The 20,177-nt window shown below is 48.0% G+C and overlaps 1 protein-coding gene across 1 annotated transcript in view; it reads left to right on the top strand.

The window, feature by feature from the left end:
• Positions 1–19,022, top strand: part of ZFAT (zinc finger and AT-hook domain containing) — a 187,258-nt gene extending 168,236 nt beyond the window's left edge. The window contains exon 17 of the mRNA XM_060127706.1: positions 17,534–19,022. Within this exon, the coding sequence (XP_059983689.1) occupies positions 17,534–17,773 (240 nt within the window). The 3' untranslated portion in view covers positions 17,774–19,022. The remainder of the gene's footprint in view (positions 1–17,533) is intronic.
• Positions 19,023–20,177: the final 1,155 nt, after the last annotated feature.

The raw sequence follows: 20,177 nt of genomic DNA, 5'->3' as shown, positions 1-20,177 counted from the left end.
GCCTGGATCTGAGACTCTAGGCTGGACCACCTGGTCCAGTTGTGGCCCTGCCTCCCCAGTCGGGAAGTAGGAAGAGGATGTTTACAGAGGGGCTGCCCTGGTCAGGGAGCCGAAGCTCGCCTCCCGTCTGTCTAGGTCGTGGGGAGAATGGGGGGTGGTGGGCAGGAGTCAGTTCTCAGAGACTCTGCCACCAGCCGTATCTTAGTTAGCTGGTTTGCCCACCCGCCTTTTCTCCCCAGCAAGTTGGAGGAGGTCTGTAGCACTTAGCTCAGGGCCTGGCACATTATAAAGGCCTCACGAGCATTCAGAAGCACTGCTGGGGCATCAGACTCGGGAAGCCGAGCCAGGTGGGCTGGGGCTGCCCTCGTCGGGACCCAGCTGAGCAGCCTGGTGATTTCCAGATGCTGTGGGTGCCCCACCTGGGGAGCCCCAGGCCTCTGAGACAGGGGCCCTCCCTGGATGAACAGCGCACGGGGGTCTCCCGAGAAGCCCATTTCGGGGGTCGCCCCGGGCCAGGTCACAGTGCATGGAGGAGGACACAGCTCGGGGCCAGACGGCCTGGGTGTGACCCCGCGTCTGTCACTTCATAGTGTATGACTAGGGACAAAGCACTTCTCCTCTTTGAACTTCTGTTTTCTCATCTGTAAAATGGGAAAATAATAGAACCTACCCCATGGGGCTAATGTATGGGTTATGCATAATTATGCGAATGAAGCAGTTGGCAGGGAGCGTGGCGCTGGTTAGGTCTAATCTTAGCTCCTGTCATAGGAGTGACATAGCTCCTTAACCCCTGTCTGAGTTCATCGAGTTGCTCATAGAATTCAGCCGTAACTGTTTTGCTTCTGGAAGCTTCTGCTCAGCAAGCAGGTGCTGATGCAGCCGTCCAGGCCCTGTGCTCAGCAGTAGGAGTCCCAGGGTGGATGAAACACTGCCTGCTTCATAGGAGAGTCTGTTGCTTGGTCCAGGCAGGTGGTTGCATTATGTAAACTGCCGTGTTTGTGGCTGGAGGCAGTTTGACCCCTTACCACGTGCAGTTGTCGTGACATTCTGGGTCATTCCCTGGAGAAGGCCCTCGAGGAGGCTGATTTGGAAGAGCTGGAGCTGAGTGGCATCATGCAACCGCTTGGCCACAGTAATGGGCAGTTGGGTGAGGAGCTCTGAGCCAGAAGGGGCACCAGACTTGAGAGCAGGCAAAGGGAGAAGCGCCAGAGAGGGTCGAGGTGGGCAGGTCTCCCTACTCGGAGAGAGAAGTACAAGTAGGAGGGAAATGGGCGAGTGGCTTTGATGAGCAGGAAGCGGCATCCACGCAGAGCCTCAGGGCGGGGTCTTAGGCTGCTCACATCAGCACACAGGGCGGGTGTTAACACTGTGTGGGCATCAGAGTAAGACGATCGCAGCCCCTTGTTCTGTTCTTAGACCTACTTTGCCACTGATGAACTTACCTGGGTGGATTTGAGGGGCGATTGAAGTGGTGTATGTTTTGTTATGATAAACATTCTTTAAACAGAACGTGGATGTGCTTCATCACTGGGAATTTAGCCTGCCTTTCTCCCGTGGGTGAGGGCAGCGGCTTGGAGGTCCAGGGAGGAACAGGGTGCATCCTGCCAGCTCCATGTCCTTGCCCATGGGGTCTTGTGGAGGCTGCCCGTCACCTGTGTAAAAGGACAGGGAGAGGAACTGCTAGAGGAAACAGTTTGTTAAATTGGGGGGAGAAGAGTCTGCATCAGCTGAGGAGAGAAGCCCGTACCTCCCTAGCACAGAGGGGGTGGCAGAGGGAGGGGGTCCACCACCCCACGTCTCCATGGAGCACCTGCCGGTCAGGTTGAGGGGGGCGGGGTCTGGTGAGCATCAAGAGCGTGGAGGCCTTTTGTCCTGAGCGCGTGCCGAGAGAGATGGTCGCAAACTGCCGTGCAGGGGAGTTCAGTGAAGCCCTGCCTGACCCCGGGAGTGGCCCATCTGGGCCCACGGGCTACTGGGCAGAGGTGAGGCTTTTGGAAAAGCATGGCCCCCTGGGCCAGGTGCTTGACAGGGGTGCAGAGCCCAGGCAGTGCGTGGTACTAAGTGGAATTCAATGTAGTGTGCTGAAAGGTCACCAGTGTGCAGCATTGTGCACGATAGACCTGTCTAAATATCAGAAGATATTCAGAGGCGGTCAGAAGCTACCTCCTGCCTCCTTCCCTGTCGCTGTGAATATGCTCTGTTTGAGCTCGGTTTGAAAAGATCTCCTGGGGCAGACATCAGAAGAATTCAAGTCAGGCATGTGTGGAGTGCCTACTATAAACCATGTGCTGTGTGGACATCGTCTGAGAGTGGGTGTGCTAATTGTGCGCCCTGAGGGGCAGTGGGGAGGTGGGGCTGGTGGGGACACCGCCCCTGGAGGGGATGACACCGCTAGCAGTGAGCACCGCGCACTGCTTACCACTCACCTTGCGCCAGGCCCCGGGCGCCCCACCATCTCTTATTCTCACATGTGCTGAGACAGACCATGCTACCCTTCCCATTGTACCACCACTTACAAGAGAAGGAGGGATTGTTCTTTCCTTGGTCACGTGGTTATCGAGATCACACTCACCTGTGCTTGGACTCCTGAGAAAAACAGGGTGTCCTAGCTGTGCACACCCTCTTTTCGCTGCTAAACTCAGCTGCCTACCGAGTTGGTTTGGCCAACGGGCAAGCCTTTCCATCCTCATCCTATGATGGGCTTGGGGCCAGTAGGAGGCACCTCTCTTCCCATTTCCAGGCCCCTCTGTCACAGCAAAGAGAGTGAGTCCTGTCTGTCCCCTGCAGGCCAGGACCCCATGGACAAGGCCACCCTGTGCAGGGGGCTCCCGGGTACTCTGGGGCCTCAGCATGGGGTGGCCGAGTGTCGGCCAGCTGGACCCTGCAGCGTCTCTGAGAGCCAGGACATACACGTGGGGACTGGCAGGGACTGTTTTTAGTGAGCTGTCTTTACAACCCGGGCTTTGGACTGTTTATGGGGTCTACAGAAAAGAAAATGTCTGCTCTCTCCTTACAATCAAGAGAGAATTAGGGTGGAGGGGAGGCATTATGACATCTCCTCACGAAAGATGCCTTGCCTGACGTGGGCATGCATCACAGCCCTCCTCACTTCCTGTGCATTCTTTCTTTTTTTAAAAAACGCTTTAAATCTTCATTGATGTACGGAATGGTTTCTTCCTGCCTATGAATATATTTTGGTATTTCCACAAGTTTCTCGCACATAATATTTACCCCTTTTTTGGGTACCATATATATGTGTACAGTTTTAGAGTTGGGAATTTATGATGCTTTTTTATAAACCACATTCGTTTATAAATTCAGGATAGTATTTACCATTTCCCTTTGTTTCCGACATATGCAACGCCACACCTGACCTAAGGTTGTGACAGTAAATGTGCTTGCTTATTAACCTTGTGAAATGGGTCTGCAGTCCCCTTTTGAGAATGCTAGAGGAACCTCTGGTTTGGTTGTAATTAGAGCAGTGAGTGAAACCCTAACTGCTGTAAAAAGTAAGGCTCCAGAGCTTCAACACAAATAGCGGAATATTTCACATGAAAGGACTGACTGCAGTGTTTTTTTTTTTAAATTTAATTTAATTTAATTTTTTTATACAGCAGGTTCTTACTAGTCATCCATTTTATACACATCAGTGTATACATGTCATTCCCAGCCTCCCAGTTCATCACCCCCCCACCCCCACCCCCCTGCTGTTTTCCCCCATAGGTGTCCATGCGTTTGTTGTCTACATCTGTGTCTCAATTTCTGCGCTGCAAACCAGTTCATCTATACCATTTTTCTAGATTTCACATATATGCGTTAATATAGATATTTGTTTTTCCCTTTCTGACTTACTTCACTCTGTATGACAGTCTCTAGGTCCATCCACGTCTCTACAAATGACCCAATTCTGTTCCTTTTTATGGCTGAGTAATACTCCATTGTATATATGTACCACATCTTCTTTATCCATTTGTCTGTCAGTGGGCATTTAGGTTGCTTCCATAACCTGGCTATTGTAAATAGTGCTGCAATGAACATTGGGGTGCATGTGTCTTTTTGAATTATCGTTTTCTCTGGATAGATGCCCCGTAGTGGGATTGCTGGATCATATGGTAATTCTATTTTTAGTTTTTTAAGGAACCTCCATACTGTTCTCCATAGTGGCTGTATCAGTTTACATTCCCACCAGCAGTGCAAGAGGGTTCCCTTTTCTCCACACCCTCTCCAGCATTTGTTGTTTGTAGATGTTCTGATGATGCCCATTCAAACTGGTGTGAGGTGATACCTCATTGTAGTTTTCATTTCCGTTTCTCTCATAATTAGTGATGCTGAGCATCTTTTCATGTGCCTCTTGGCCATCTGTATGTCTTCTTTGGAGAGATGTCTATTTAGGTCTTCTGCCCATTTTTGGATTGGGTTGTTTGTTTTTTTAATATTGAGCTGCATGAGCTGTTTATGTATTTTTGGAGATTAATCCTTTGTCCGTTGATTAGTTTGCAAATATTTTCTCCCATTCTGAGGGTTGTCTTTTCATTTTGTTATAGTTTCCTTTGCTGTGCAAAAGCTTTTAAGTTTCATTAGGTCCCATTTGTTTATTTTTGTTTTTATTTCCATTACTCTAGGAGGTGGGTCCAAAAAGATCTTGCTGTGATTTATGTCAAGGAGCGTTCTTCCTATGTTTTCCTCTAAGAGTGTTATAGTGTCCGGTCTTACATTTAGGTCTTTAATCCATTTTGAGTTTATTTTTGTGTATGGTGTTAGGGAGTATTCTAATTTCATTCTTTTACATGTAGCTGTCCAGTTTTCCCAGCACTACTTATTGAAGAGACTGTCTTTTCTCCATTGTATATCCTTGCCTCCTTTGTCATAGATTAGTTGACCATAGGTGCATGGGTTTATCTCTGGGCTTTCTATCCTGTTCCATTGATCTATATTTCTGTTTTTGTGCCAGTACCATACTGTCTTGACTACTGTAGCTTTGTAGTATAGTCTGAAGTCAGGGAGTCTGATTCCTCCAGCTCCGTTTTTTTCCCTCAAGATTGCTTTGGATACTCAGGGTCTTTTGTGTCTTCATACAAATTTTAAGATTTTTTGTTCTAGTTCTGTAAAAAATGCCATTGGTAATTTGATAGGGATTGCACTGAATCTGTAGATTGCTTTGGGTAGTATAGTCATTTTCACAATGTTGAATCTTCCAGTCCAGGAGCATGGTATATCTCTCCATCTGTTTGTGTCATCTTTGATTTCTTTCATCAGTGTCTTATCGTTTCCTGCATACAGTTCTTTTACCTCTTTAGGTAGGTTTATTCCTAGGTATTTTGTTTTTTTTCTTGCAGTGGTGAATGGGATTGTTTCCTTAATTTCTCTTTCTGATCTTTTGTTGTTATTGTATAGGAACGCCAGAGATTTATGTGCATTAATTTTGTATCCTACAACTTTACCAAATTCGTTGATTAGCTCTAGTAGTTTCCTGGTGACATCTTTAGGATTTTCTATGTATAGTATCATGTCATCTGCAAACAGTGACAGTTTTACTTCTTTTCCAATCTGTATTCCTTTTATTTCTTTTTCTTCTCTGATTGCCATGGCTAGGACTTCCAAAACTATGTTGAATAATAGTGGCGAGAGTGGACATCCTTGTCTTATTCCTGATCTCAGAGGAAATGCTTTCAGTTTTTCACCATTGAGAGTGATGTTTGCTGTGGGTTTGTCATATACGGCCTTTATTATGTTGAGGTAGGTTCCCTCTATGCCCACTTTTGGGAGAGTTTTTATCGTAAATGGGTATTGAATTTTATCAAAAGCTTTTTCTGCATCTATTGAGATGATCATATGGTTTTTATTCTTCAGTTAGTTAATATGGTGTATCACATTGATTGATTTGCATATACTGAAGAATCCTTGCATCCCTGAGATAAACCCCAGTTGATCATGGTGTATGATCCTTTTTTTTTTTTTCTCTTATATCTGTGAGGCAAGAACTGTTAACTTTTATTTTACTCTCATTAAATTTTCCTATTATGGTAGTATTTTTTATAAAGGAATTTATAAATTGAATTAAAAGAAACTTCCACTGAAGAGACTCAACATGTAAAAATAATTACTGAAATAATCGTTTAAAGAAAGTATTTCCCCAGAGAAGTCTTCACCAAGTGTATGATCCTTTTAATGTGTTGGTGGATTCTGTTTGCTAGTATTTTGTTGGAGATTTTTGTATATATATTCATCAGTGATATTGGTCTGTAATTTTCTTTTTTTGTAGTATCTTTGTCTGGTTTTGGTATCAGGGTGATGGTGGCCTCATAGAATGTGTTTGGGAGTGTTCCTTCCTCTGCAGTTTTTTGGAAGAGTTTGAGAAGGTTGGGTGTTAACTCTTCTCTAAGTGTTTGATAGAATTCACCTGTGAAGGAATAAAGACACAGACTAAGACAGTGGACCTGAGGACATGGGGAGGGGGAAGGGTAAGCTGGGATGAAGTGAGGGAGTGGCATGGACATATATACACTACCAAATGTAAAATAGATAGCTAGTGGGAAGCAGCCACGTGGCACAGGGAGATCAGCTCAGTGCTTTGTGACCACCTAGAGGGGTGGGATAGGGAGGGTGGGAGGGAAACGCAAGAGGGAGGAGATATGGGGCTATATGTATATGTATAGCTGATTCACTTTATTATACAGCAGACACTAACACACCATTGTAAAACAATTATACTCCAATAAAGTTTTTTTTTTTTTAAAAAATGCATGGGAGCAATTACCAACAAGTTACTGCATAGTTGGGGCTTTGATAAATGAATGATTTAATTGAACTGAACTCAAAGGCTGCATTTACAGTGATTCTAAGTTTTGGAATTCAGTGCTTGATTTGCATTCTATAGTAAAACTTTTACTCTGAAAACTGTTTTAAGAGGATAAATATTGCTACTGAAATTCCACTAGGAAAGGTAAAGGCAATGCTCTCAGTGGTTTTCTGTAGGTAAAACCTTTAAGACATACTGTATCGTGACTTTTGTTAACAAGATACTGTGATGTGTTTAGGCGGCCTTGAATCCAGAGATAGTAGATCAAAACTCCACACATCAGTGACTCAGGTTTAAGAAACTTTAGACGTCCGGCATGTCATTATTTTTCAGAAAAATTATTATTTGTACTATTTTGGAGGGGAACCCTGAGGCACTGATTTTACCTTCTTGGGTTATGTAATATTTTAACTACCTTAATGAGCTTTTTGTTAACAGCAGCCCCAAAATATGACAGTACTGTATCTAAAAACTCAAGAACTAAAAAGTTTCCAAATATATTCATTTAAAAAATATTCTCTGTGCTATGAGAACCAAATAAAATGTAACACATTAAATAAAGTTCTTCCTATTCAAAAAAAAAAAAGAATTTACCTGTGAAGCCATCTGGTCCTGGACTTTCATTTGTTGGAAGATTTTTTATCACAGTTTCAATTTCGTTACTTGCGATTGGTCTGTTCATATTTTCTATTTCTTCCTGGTTCAGTCTTGGAAGGTTATACCTTTCTAAGAATTTGTCCATTTCTTTCAGGTTGTCCATTTTATTGGCATAGAGTTGCTTGTAGTAGTCTCTTTGGATGCTTTGTATTTCTGCGGTGTCTGTTGTAACTTTTCCTTCTTTCATTTCTAATTTTATTGATTTGAATCCTCTCCCTCTTTTTCTTGATGAGTCTCGCTAAAGATTTATCAATTTTGTTTATCTTCTCAGAAAACCAGCTTTTAGTTTTATTGATGTTTGCTATTGTTTTCTTTGTTTCTATTTCATTTATTTCTGCTCTGATCTTTATGATTTCTGTCCTTCTACTAACTTTGGGTTTTATTTGTTCTTCTTTCTCTAGTTCCTTTAGGTGTAAAGTTAGATTGTTTATTTGAGACTTTTCTCGTTTCTTGAGGTAGGCTGGTATTGCTATAAACTTCCCTCTTAGAACTGCTTTTGCTGCATCCCATAGGGTTTGGATTGTCGTGTTTTCATTGTCACTTGTCTCTCGGTATTTTTTGATTTCCTCTTTGATTTCTTCCCTGATCTCTTGGTTATTGAGTAATGGATTGTTTAGCCTCCACGGGTTTGTGTTTTTTACATTTTTTTCCCTGTAAATGATTTCTAATCTCATGGTATAGTGGTCAGAAAAGATGCTTGGTATGATTTCAGTTTTCTTAAATTTACCAAGGCTTGATTTGTGACCCAGGATGTGATCTATCCTGGAGAATATTCCATATGCACTTGAGAAGAAAGTGTAATCTGCTGTTTTCGGATGGAATGTCCTATAAACATCAGTTAAGTCTGTCTGGTCTAATGTGTCATTTGAAGCTTGTGTTTCGTTACTAATTTTCTGTCTGGATGATCTGTCCATTGGTGTAAGTGGGGTGTTCAAGTCCCCCACTATTTTTGTGTTACTGTCGATTCCCTCTTTTATAGCTGTTAGCAGTTGCCTTATGTATTGACGTGTTCCTATGTTGGTGCATATATATTTATAATTGTTATATCTTCTTCTTGGATTGATCCCTTGATCATTATGTAGTGTCCTTCCCTGTCTCTTGTAACATTCTTTATTTTAAAGTCTATTTTATCTGATATGAGTATTGCTACTCCAGCTTTCTTTTGATTTCCATTTGCATGGAATATCTTTTTCCATCCCCTCAGTTTCAGTCTGTATGTGTCCCTAGGTCTGAAGTGGATCTCTTGTAGACAGCATATATATGGGTCTTGTTTTTGTATCCATTCAGTGAGCCTGTGTCTTTTGGATGGAACATTTAATCCATTCATATTTAAGGTAATTATAGATATGTATGTTCCTATTACCAGTTTCTTAATTGTTTTGGGTTTGCTTTTGTAGGTCCTTTTCTTCCCTTGTGTTTCTCACTTAGAGAAGTTCCTTTAGGATTTGTAGAGCAGGTTTGGTGGTGCTGAATTCTCTTAGCTTTTGCTTGTCTGTAAAGCTTTTGATTTCTCTGTTGAATCTGAATGAGATCCTTGCTGGGTAGAGTAATCTTGGTTTTAGGTTCTTCCCTTTCATCACTTTAAATATATCGTGCCTCTCCCTTCTGGCTTGTAAAGTTTCTGCTGAGAAATCAGCTATTAACCTTATGGGAGTTCCCTTGTATGTTATTTGTCATTTTTCCCTTGCTGCTTTCAATAATTTTTCTTTGTCTTTAATTTTTGTCAGTTTGATTACTATGTGTCTCGGTGTGTTTCTCCTTGGGTTTATCCTGCCTGGGACTCTCTGCGCTTCCTGGAATTGGGTGGCTATTTCCTTTCCCATGTGTTCCACTATAATCTCTTCAAATATTTTCTCTGCTCCTTTCTCTCTCTCTTCTCCTTCTGGGACCCCTATAATGCGAATGTTGGTGCATTTAATGTTGTCCCAGAGGTCTCTTAAGCTGTCTGCATTTCTTTTCATTCCTTTCTCTTTATTCTGTTCCGCAGCAGTGAATTCCACCATTCTGTCTTCCAGGTCACTTACCCGTTCTTCTGCCTCAGTTGTTCTGCTATTGATTCCTTCTAGTGTATTTTTCATTTCAGTTATTGTATTGTTCACCTCTCTCTTTTTTTTTTTTTCTCGGTACGCCGGCCTCTTACTGTTGTGGCCTCTCCCGTTGCGAAGCACAGGCTCCGGACGCGCAGCCTCAGCGGCCATGGCTCACGGGCCCAGCCGCTCCGCGGCATGTGGGATCTTCCCGGGCCGGGGCACGAACCCGTGTCCCCTGCATCGGCAGGTGGACTCTCAACCACTGCGCCACCAGGGAAGCCCTCTTTGTTTGTTCTTTAATTCTTCTAGGTCTTTGTTAATCATTTCTTGCATCTTCTCGATCTTTGCCTCCATTCTTTTTCCAAGGTCCTGGATCATCTTCACTATCATTATTCTGAATCCTTTTTCTAGAAGGTTGCCCATCTCCACTTCATTTGATTGTTTTGCTGAGGTTTTATCTTGTTCCTTCATCTGGTACACAGCCCTCTGCCTTTTCATCTTGTCTGTCTTTCTGTGAATGTGGTTTTTGTTCCACAGGCTGCAGGATTGTAGTTCTTCTTGCTTCTGCTGTCTGCCCTCTGGTGGATGAGGCTATCTGAGAGGCTTGTGCAAGTTTCCTGATGGGAGAGACTGATGGTGGGTAGAGCTGGCTTTTGCTCTGGTGGGCAGAGCTCAGTAAAACTTTAATCCACTTGTCTGCTGATGGGTGGAGCTGGGTTCCCTCCCTGTTGGTTGTTTGGCCTGAGGAAACCCAGCACTGGAGCCTATCCGGCTCTTTGCTGGGGCTAATGGTGGACTCCGGGTGGGCTCAAGCCAAGGGGTACTTCCCAGAACTTCTGCTGCCAGTGTCCTTGTCCTCACGGTGAGACACAGCCACCCCCCGCCTCTGCAGGAGACCCTCCACCACTAGCAGGTAGGTCTGGTTCAGTCTCCCCTGGGGTCACTGCTCCTTCCTCTGGGTCCCGATGCGCACACTACTTTGTGTGTGCCCTCCAAGAGTGGAGTCTCTGTTTCCCCCAGTTCTGTCGAAGTCCTGCAGTCAAATCCCACTAGCCTTCAAAGTCTGATTCTCTAGGAATTCCTCCTCCCGTTGCTGGACCCCCAGGTTGGGAAGCCTGACGTGGGGCTCAGAACCTTCACTCCAATGGGTGGACTTCTGTGGTATAAGTGTTCTCCAGTTTGTGAGCCGCCCACCCAGCACTTATGGGATTTGACTTTATTGTGATTGCACCCCTCCTACCGTCTCACTGCAGCTTCTCCTTTGTCTTTGGTTGTGGGGTATCTTTTTTGGTGAGTTCCAGTGTCTTCCTGTCGATGACTGTTCAGCAGTTAGCTGTGATTCCGGTGTTCTCACAAGAGGGAGTGAGCGCACATCCTTCTACTCCACCATCTTCTTTGCAATGCTCTTTTTTTCTCTTTTCCTTTGTGCATGGTCTAGTGTCACTTGCTTGTAGGGTGCCGCATGCAGAGGCCTCGTACAGACCTTCAGCCCACTGTTGCTCCTGCGAAATGGCTGCAGGGCCGCCTCAGCTCGGTGGGCCATGCACACACCACCAGGTGTTCTTTTTCATTCTTGTCTGGTTGTAGTATTTGGATTTTTGTCTGCAGCTCTCTAATTCTTACCGTATCATAGAGGCTGAGAATTTCTGCAGTGGAAGGGACCTTAGAAAATGTTCACATTCTTCTGATTATTGGAAATGCTACCGTGTTCAAGACCGGGGCATCTCCTTCAGGAAACCACCCCTGACCACTGCCCAGTCTGCCCCCTGCCCACCCTGGGGGTCCAGGAGAAGTGTCCTGTCTGCCCCCTCCACTAGTCTGCAGGCCCTGTCAGGATGGGGGCATGGGGGGCCCATGGATCTGTTTCCAGCTTCCAGCAGAGTGTCTGACACATTAAATTCTCCTTAGAACAGGAGGCGGAGAGGGCATCTGAAGTACATGGGGACTCAGCATATGACAGATGCGAGCCAGAGGCTTGTCAGGTGGCTTATTCAGTAAACGGCTGACCACTCAGAGTTGTCCATACAGAGGCCACGGTCTGTCTGTCTTGCAGCACAGGTGCTAGTGTAACTGCACATCCCTGCTGCAGCCACGGCAGCACCTTTCCTGGCCAGCAGACCATTGCAAGCACTGGCCTTCACATCTGCTTCCGACTTTAAAGCTTGTCTTCTGTCCCTCTTCTGGTGTGTCACTCGCTCTGGGCCTGGTAACTTTTGCCCGCCTGCCTGCTGGACATTATCATCAGGTGATGCTCCGTAGGGCCTGATTACACGTGAGGACCCCGGCCAGCAGCACTTTACGCTGCAAGCTCTCTTCAAAATCAGACCTTGTCTTCCTTAGAAAACCGGCCTCGCTCCAGTGTCTGCACCCACCTTCCGCAGGGTTTGCTGCGTTCACTCTGCATAGTAACTTTCATTTCTGCTGGTACAGGAGGGAATGCTGACTTGGGACCTCTTGCCCCCTCTTCTCTCGTGGTGCAGGCTGAGTGCCTACCCTCTTCTCACCTCCCCCTGATGCGCCACTCTGGAGAGTTCAGTTTCTCCACAGCTTTTCAAAGTGCCCACTCTGTGCCCAGCACGGCTCTGAGAACCATCCTGTGCTTCTGAGGGAAAATGTTTTCTCGGCCAAAACACCTTGTGGCTTTTGGAAGAAGCAATTCTGCGTCTTCCTTCTTTTCCTTTTTTCCTCTCTTGCTTTTTGCCTCATTTTTCCCAATTATTAAAGGACTGTATTATTTTAAAAATTTAGGTGACAGAAAAAAGAGAAGAGGGGCCCATGGTTGTACAGCACGTAGACGCCCACGAGGAGTGCCGACCCCCCTCTGGTGCGGGTGTGGAGCTCGATGCCGTCTGTTCAGGAGGTACTGGCTAGGCCCTTCCTCATGCCACCACATCACAGGTGCTGGAATAAAGTGGCCAAAACACGGCCCAGGTCCCTGCTTTCATGAAGCTCACGATGGTGAGCAGGTAGATGAACAGGTGATGGGATTCCCAGGGGCGACAGTGCAGTGAAGGAACGAGGGCAGGAGAGGCTGGAGTGTGCCCGAGGCTGCTGCTGCTGCTAGGGGGGTGGCTCTGGGACGTCCTGTTGGACGCGGTGACAACGGAGCGGGAGCCCAAAGGGAGTGAGGGAGGGACTCCGAGCAGGGCAGCCACGCTGGGGGAGGACCCAGGAGGCCGGGAGGGCACTGGGCATGGGGCGGCAGCTCCGGGCAGGCGGGGTCTGGCCGGGCACGGATGCCCAAGGGGCTGTGCTCAGTGAGGGGACACACAGTGTGGCACATAGGGTTGTGTGCTGCCCTCTTCACTCATTCACACATAAGCCTTTTCTCACTTACCGCAGAGCCTGTAGGGCAGGAGGGAGGTGCTGAGCGTCCACGTCTTAGATGACAGGGCCCTGTCTGTGTATCTGGGAGCCGGTGCAGCGGAGCAGAGGTGTGCAGACTGGGGCACAAGCACCCCCACCCACGTCCCAACTGTCCCTTAGCCGCCGTCATCTCCGTGGAGGAGATGGGGTCTCGGCGGGAAGCTGCTCTCCCACGAGCACAGAGCCCAGCAGAGTGCCTGGTCGGTTAGAGGTCTGGTCTAGGTTCTGGAACACCTGAGGTGGGCAGAGCTGCAGAACTCAGAGGCTGACTTAGTGTAATTTGCACAGTCCTATAGGTTAAGGTTTTCCATTAAGCTCTCCATGCTGCCGATAATTTAGCTGGAAGATGTGTTAGATACAGCACTTGGGGAAAATGGAGTATCTCAGGGGATAATGACACTGTGAAGCCAGGTTATTTCTACCGTGGAGAACAATTGTAAGCCTGTGCTAGTAGATTAAACTGCTAGAGTGATCGTTTTGAACAAAGAAAATGGTCGAGAGCTATACAGCCAGCCATAAACTGATAGGGGTAGGTAAAGAGTAATAATTCAACCCTGTTGATCTATGGCATGTAATCCCTTTAGTCGCTGCCACGCTACAGCAGCTGAGGAAGGTCCCCGGACCTGAGGTCACCCAGACTAACGTCCAGATTTTGCTACTTTCCAGCTGTTTGACCTTAGATGAGTCACCAGACATTAGAGGTTTCATTCAGAGATGCGCAAGCCACGAGATGCTGTGTGCAAATGATTGGGATGAGGCCGGGAGAGTGTCCACTGGGTTTCACGGGGACAGGGAAGGAATGCCATGGTTTGCAGAAGCACAAAGCCAAACAACAAACAGAGTGAGAATCATGTAACAGGTAGAGTGCGGGAAGTGGGAGGAGGGGCTTGCTCTGCAGGGAGCCTCTGTGCCTCCCTCTGTAACGCAGCCCTCCACCACCCCGGCTCCTGTTTCTCCAGCCGTACGTGAAGCGGGGCCTCTCCGGGCCTGGCGGAGCTGCTCACACAAGCTTGTGAGAACGTAAACTTGTGGTGAGTTAGGCTTTGGACGCCCCGCCTGTTACAGCTGTGCCATCTGGAGGGCCACTCTTTGCAGGACTTCTGTGAACTGGACATTTATCTTTGTCACTCTCTCTGCTGAATTAAGCCCAACGGACCGTGTTTGGAAAGTTTATTTTACTCTTATAATTAGCAGTGAGTGAATTTAACTGGTGATTCCGGTAGACAAATCCCTAGAGCTGAAAATTGGAAAAAAAATGGAGAAAGGGTTATGTTAAATAGACTTAATACGTAGAAAAGGTAATATGGGCAAATAAATGTAGCTATTTAGAGGGAGAGACAGATGATGCTAAGTCTTCTCTTCCCATGTTAGGCGAGTTGCGGTTCAGGGGCTGCCGCGGATTGGGTGAGGCAGGACGCTTCCTGGGAAGCCGCCAGCGTCTTCCTTTGTAAAAGCAAGTCTCAGTCTCTCAGCTGGTGAGCGAGGTTCTTCGGGATGTGGTTGTGAACTTCATTTCAGGCCTCGCCCGCCCCCGCTCCCCAGCACCGCCTCTCCTATGACTCATGCACTTTGGACAGACACACAGCCCCTGGGAGCCTCCCCTGTGCAGACACACTCGAGGTCTGGGGTCCCTCGCTCAGCTAGGAGCAAAGCCTCAGTGCAGACGAGGGGCCCGTAGGAGACGCAGGATGGGGATGTAGGAGTCCTCCGGGCTTTGAGGGAGGGCACGAGAAGCGTGATGGGGAAGCCTGGAATCGGAGGGTTGTGGAAGCAGCGAAGAGGGCGTCTCAGTGAGTAAAGCTGAGGTTGGCTCAGCAGCGTCAGACAGCAAAGGACCGTGTGGAGAGGTGAGGATGGAACTCTGCCCAGTGGGCTTGGTGACTGGGAGGCGGCGGTGGCCCTGGTGGGGCTGTGGGCACATGCCTGCCCTTTGCCGCCTTCCCTCGGCCTGCCATGACTTTTCCCACCATCTACGGACAGCGCCTTCCACGAAGTGGCCCCGGGCCCTGATGTGAGAGTTAGCATGTAATTGCCCTTATTTCGAGCACGGTGGCCTTATGTTGGTTTCTGCCCTTCTTCCACATCTGTGGGCAGTAGCCACGCCTCAGTCGTCCTGGGACCTCCTGGGACGGCTCCTGGGTGTGTGTCTACCCTGCTGCCATGGGAACAGGAGCTGCAGCCTCTGCCCATCAAAGCCCTGGGCCTGGCAGGGATCTCTTTGTCCGGGGCAGCAGTGTCAGCCCTTGTCGGTACTCAGCCATCGAGGCGCTAGAGTTGTCCAAGAGGAGAGTGAAGTCTTAGGCTGGACGTCTTCCTCATTTTAGGCTTCATTTCTGATGATGGCAATCACTGTGTGTGAACGACAGTGCCAGGAGGGTATCTCACAGCTCGTGTATTGGTTGATCTCCCCCTTTTTCTCTGTCACCATCGTGTCATCTGTTTACCTGAAGTGCGTCAGCTTGTTTTGCACACCTGAGGCTGGGACCTCAGCATAAATCACCCATGCCGCCTGACTTCCTTCTTCATGTAGAATTTACTGACAGTTAAGAGAAAAGCATTTGTTGAGTATTCCTTCCCCGTTTCCCACCCTTCTGTCAGGTACCTTCTTTCAAAGTGAAATAAATCAATATTTACTTCTAAAGTCTCGGTTCACAGTACATTTTCCCATTTAAATGAAATTGAAACAAACAGTAAAAGAAGAAGAAAAAGGCCTCCATCTACTGCAGAAAAACAGCTCAGGCTAAATGGATTAATACTTTCCACCCAGGGTATCTCTCTAGCTTCTGGTAAATTCCATCAGTCCAAGTTAAAAGGTTCCTTCCAATCAGTAACTTTGTGTGGAGCCCACCCCAGAGGTGCCTCGTCCGTTTTCTTCTCTGCATTAAACATGACCCCATCTGACACAGCCCTTCCTGCTGTCAGGGAATGACACAGGCACAGGGCCGAGGGAGACCCCTGGAAGCCCCATGGGGCGTTCCCAGAGACGGCGTGGGGTCGTGGCTTGTTACAGAGGGCCAGGCAGGGAGGAGACCGTCCCACGCCAGGCTCCAGCTGGGAAGGGAGTCAGAAGCGTCATGAATGGGAGCTCACGGAGGCCACCTGAGCAAACCCACTGCTTCCAGTCTCTCCTGGGAGTCCTGGGAGTCATTGCTCCTTCTACCCTCTCTGCCTGGAGTCCCATCCCATGCCTCCTCCGGAGGCTGCCCTGGCACTCTGTCAGAGCATCGCTCGGTTCCTGTGTCTGCCCCGCTAGACTGGTTTTCCACCATGTGCTGCCTGAGCGCCCATCAGGGCACCTGCACCCAGTGGAGCATCGTTGCACAAATACTGGGTTCTTGCTCCGTGCCAGGCATCCGCCCTGCCCACCTGGCTCTGGGAGAAGAGCTGTGCTGGGGCAGTGCCGTCCTAGCCCTCACGGAGCTCAGTCCACTGGGACCTGATAAAATGACAAAGGTTTTGTTGAATGAATGAATAGTTGACATGCCGCAGTACCTTAAGAAAACGTTGTTCAGTACACGAATGAAGACACCAAAAGCGCAGTGACGTTATTAAGCACCCACTTTGCATACGGAATCTTCTTCAGTTCTCCTAGCCATTCTCTGAAGTGGGCATTTTTGTCCCTATTTTACAGATGAGACACCTGAGAGTCATAGGGGAGAGTGGGCAAGGCTCACAGCTAACTGCGGGGGAGCTGCTGTGTAAGCCCCGCGAAGTGCAGGACAAAGTTCTTTCCACCTCGCCTTTCAGACCCCCTGGGGAAGGCCGGTCTCTGTGACATCCCTCCCTACATCTGAGGGCTCTCGTTCCCCAGCTCAGCAAGTCCAGGCCCCTTCACTGTCCTCCTGGGCTGGTTTTCTAATCCTTCAGTCATTTCTGCAGCTCTTAGGGTCTCAACACTTTCTAAATCTTTCCCATATTGTTTGTATCATTGCTCTTCTCAAAATCAAAGACAGTTGTAAAACAGACCAGAATGCACAGTCAGGGAGCTGGGGCCTTAGCACCAGCTGGAATTTGGCCTTGTCTGGAATCTGCCTGCTTGGAGCTACAGAGAAAGGCCCGCCCGTAGGAGTGAGCAGGCCCCTCCACTGACAGAGCCCCGGGGCAGTGAGTGCCCATCAGCAGACCCCTCCCGTGGCTCTGAGGCACTAGTGTTGGTGGACGACACCTGGGCAAAACCAGGCGTGCAAGGGCGTGTACTCCTGCCTGGTGTGCTGTTGATCTTCTTCATACACAGAGCTGAGCTCCCAGAGTGTGTGGAGAGACAGATAAGCCAGGATAAACTAGTCCCTTTTTCACCACCAAATGGACCAGCTATGAATTTCCAGGAGACCCCGCACCCAACCCTCTACACGGTTGCAGGAAGTAACTCCTAGAGTGCCTCGGCAACTCCCACGCCTCTGGGAGGCATCACGAGAAGAGCTTGGACTGGGTGTTTGAACTTGGGTTCCACCATGAGCCCCAGCTGGGGCCCCTGACCACGTTACTTTGCACCGGTGAGCGCCGCTCTCCTCATCTGTAAACCGGGGGTGAGAGCAAGCGTAGAGCATTGCTGAGATGATTCTGTGCAGGAAGGACCAGCTCCTGGAATGTGCCAGACGCTCCATAGGCAGTCGCTGTGATTCTCTTGTCCTGCTGGACCTGGAAGTGGGGCCCGTGTGACCTTTCTCTTGCCCTCCCGCAGGTCACGGACGAGGAGCCCAGTTCCAACCACACGGTCATGATCCAGGAGACCCTCCAGCAGGCCTCCGTGGAGCTGGCTGAGCAGCATCACTTGGTGGTGTCCTCCGACGACGTGGAGGGCATTGAGACGGTAACCGTCTACACGCAGGGCGGGGAGGCCTCGGAGTTCATCGTCTACGTGCAGGAGGCCGTGCAGCCCGTGGAGGAGCAGGCCGTGGGGCAGCCGGCCCCGGAGCTCTAGAGGACACGCAGTGTGGGACAGCGCCACGGGGCAGGGCTGCCGGCCTCTGTGCAGCCCCCGGGACAGCCAGGGCGGGGAGGCCCCAGAGAAATGCTCTCCCAGGCTCTCCTCTGCGCTGTCCACCCTGGCGGCCGCGTGGGGCTCTCCTGGCCCGGCTTTGGGTGGGCGAGGGATCAACATCACCAGCGACACAGGAGCGCTGCCCCCAGCACAGGCACATGCACCTTCCCCCCGCGTCGTCTGCTTCCAGAAAGACCTGTGCCTCAACTCCCCAAACATGGCCCGTACCGCATAGCCCCTTTGCTTCAAGTGTCAAACAGAGACCCCCAATTCTCATCGGCGTCTTCCCTGAATCACAGCCTAACTCCTTGACCCCTGTCTGGGTGCCGAATCTTTACCTGGGACTGCTCTGCAGCCTGGTAACCAGGAGACAGCTGTCAGAGAAAGTGACCTTACGGTGTTTGAATCACCTGTGAGAGAAAAGAGGGGAGGGGTTATCTACACAGTTCTACCCACCTCAGGCCTCAAGGGCGCTTATTATCGTGTGAAGTAACAATGGTTTTACGGCCCTCCCGCTCCCATCACAGGTGGTGGTCTCAGCTTACTATCTTGGAATTCTTTTGCTTTTAAAATAAATGCACTTTCTCCTATTCACCTCCTACTCTATGGAGGTGAGTTGGATAGAATAAAAGCATTCTCTGCCTGAGTACTTCTGCTCCTCTGTTAGGTTGGTGGGTTTACCTTTCCCCTTCCCAAGTCAAAATCTGGGATTTGGACCCCACCCAGGACAACCCTCTCTGAGACCCAGGCCCTCAAAATGTGACAGTGATGCTCGTTCTCCCTCTGAAGCATTAGCCTTGCTTTGGGGCCACTGTTTGAGGTTAACGATCGTGCGCCCCACGTCCTGGCACCTCGCATTGGGTTTGCTGCAGCCCCTTCCCACCTTGGGAGGAGAAGTAAACCGACAGTCAGGAGCCTCCGTGATGCTCTCTAGTCCGACTGCCTTTTAGTCCAGGTGCTCGTGATAAATCCCGTACCTTTTGGCGCCTCTGCCGTGTGGCAGCTTTGTGGAGGCACCGAGGTGAATCCTACTGCCCCCTGTCCAGCCCTGGGGTCTCCTGACATCGTCACCCAACGTCCAGCTCACTGAGGTCAAGATCTTTCTTCTATCAAATGAAATTTTATTTAATTTATAGTGATTCTAACCAATTGTTTGAATAAACCATCCTTTTAAGTTGTAAAATACCAAGCTATTGCCTCATGGTTTTAGATTTTCACATTTCTAGACTAGACAATGAAATCATCTATATTACATAGGACAGTTCACAAAACTGTTCATCTGAAACAACGTTTTTGATGCTCTTTGGGCACTAAAAACAGCCAAAACTTTTGATTCAGTAACAAATGAAGAAAAAGCTTGAGAATTATTTTTAATCCTACGATGGTTTGCTGTCCTTTGTTTCCAAGGAAGACATTACTGACCCATTTTCAGTAAAGAATGAACTTTGAGTTATTTCTCCAATAAGGGTGGTGGATTTCTACCAGTCTTGGTAAAGATAAATGGTACAACGAAATGATGGATTTTTTTTCTCTTAATGTTTAGAAGCCTGTGTGTCGTGTTTGTTTGTTTCTTGACATATAATTGACCTACGACACTACGTTAGTTCCAGGTACACAACATAGTGATGGGATATTTTTATACATTACAAAATGATCACCACAGTAAGTCTAGTTATTGTCCGTCATCATACAAAGTTATTACACAGTTATTGACTATATTTCTCCATCCCGTACATTTCATCCCTATGACTCATTTGTTTCGTAACTGGAAGTTTGTACCTCTTAATCTCCCTCACATATTTCACTTACCCCTCCAACTCCTCTCCCCTCTGCAACCACCTGTTTTGTTTTTTGGATTCCACATACAAGTGAAATCATACGGTATTTGTCTTTATCTAACTTATTGCACTTAGCATAATACCCTCTAAGTCCATCCATCGTGTCACAAATGGCTAGATTCCATTCTTTCTTTATGGCTGAGTAATGTTCTATTGTGTAGATATACCACATATTCTTTACCTATTCATCTGTTGATGGGCACTTAGGTTGTTTTCATATATTGGCTATTGAAAATAATGCTGCAGTGAACATAGGGGTACATATATCTTTTTGAATTAGTATTTTTGTTTTTGTTCTGAAAAAATACCCAGTTGTGGAATTGCTGATTGTATGGTAGTTCTATTTTTAATTTTTTGAGGAACCGGCATACTGTTCTCCATAGTGGCTGCACCAATTTGCATTCTCACCAGCAGTGCACAGGGGATCCCTTTTCTCCACGTCCTCACCAACACTTGTTATTTGTTGCTTTTTTGATAACAGCCATTCTGACAGGAGTGAGGTGATA

Source organism: Lagenorhynchus albirostris, chromosome 17, assembly GCF_949774975.1.
Source record: "Lagenorhynchus albirostris chromosome 17, mLagAlb1.1, whole genome shotgun sequence".
Taxonomy (NCBI): domain Eukaryota; kingdom Metazoa; phylum Chordata; class Mammalia; order Artiodactyla; family Delphinidae; genus Lagenorhynchus; species Lagenorhynchus albirostris.
This window is presented reverse-complemented; position numbering and strand designations above follow the sequence as displayed.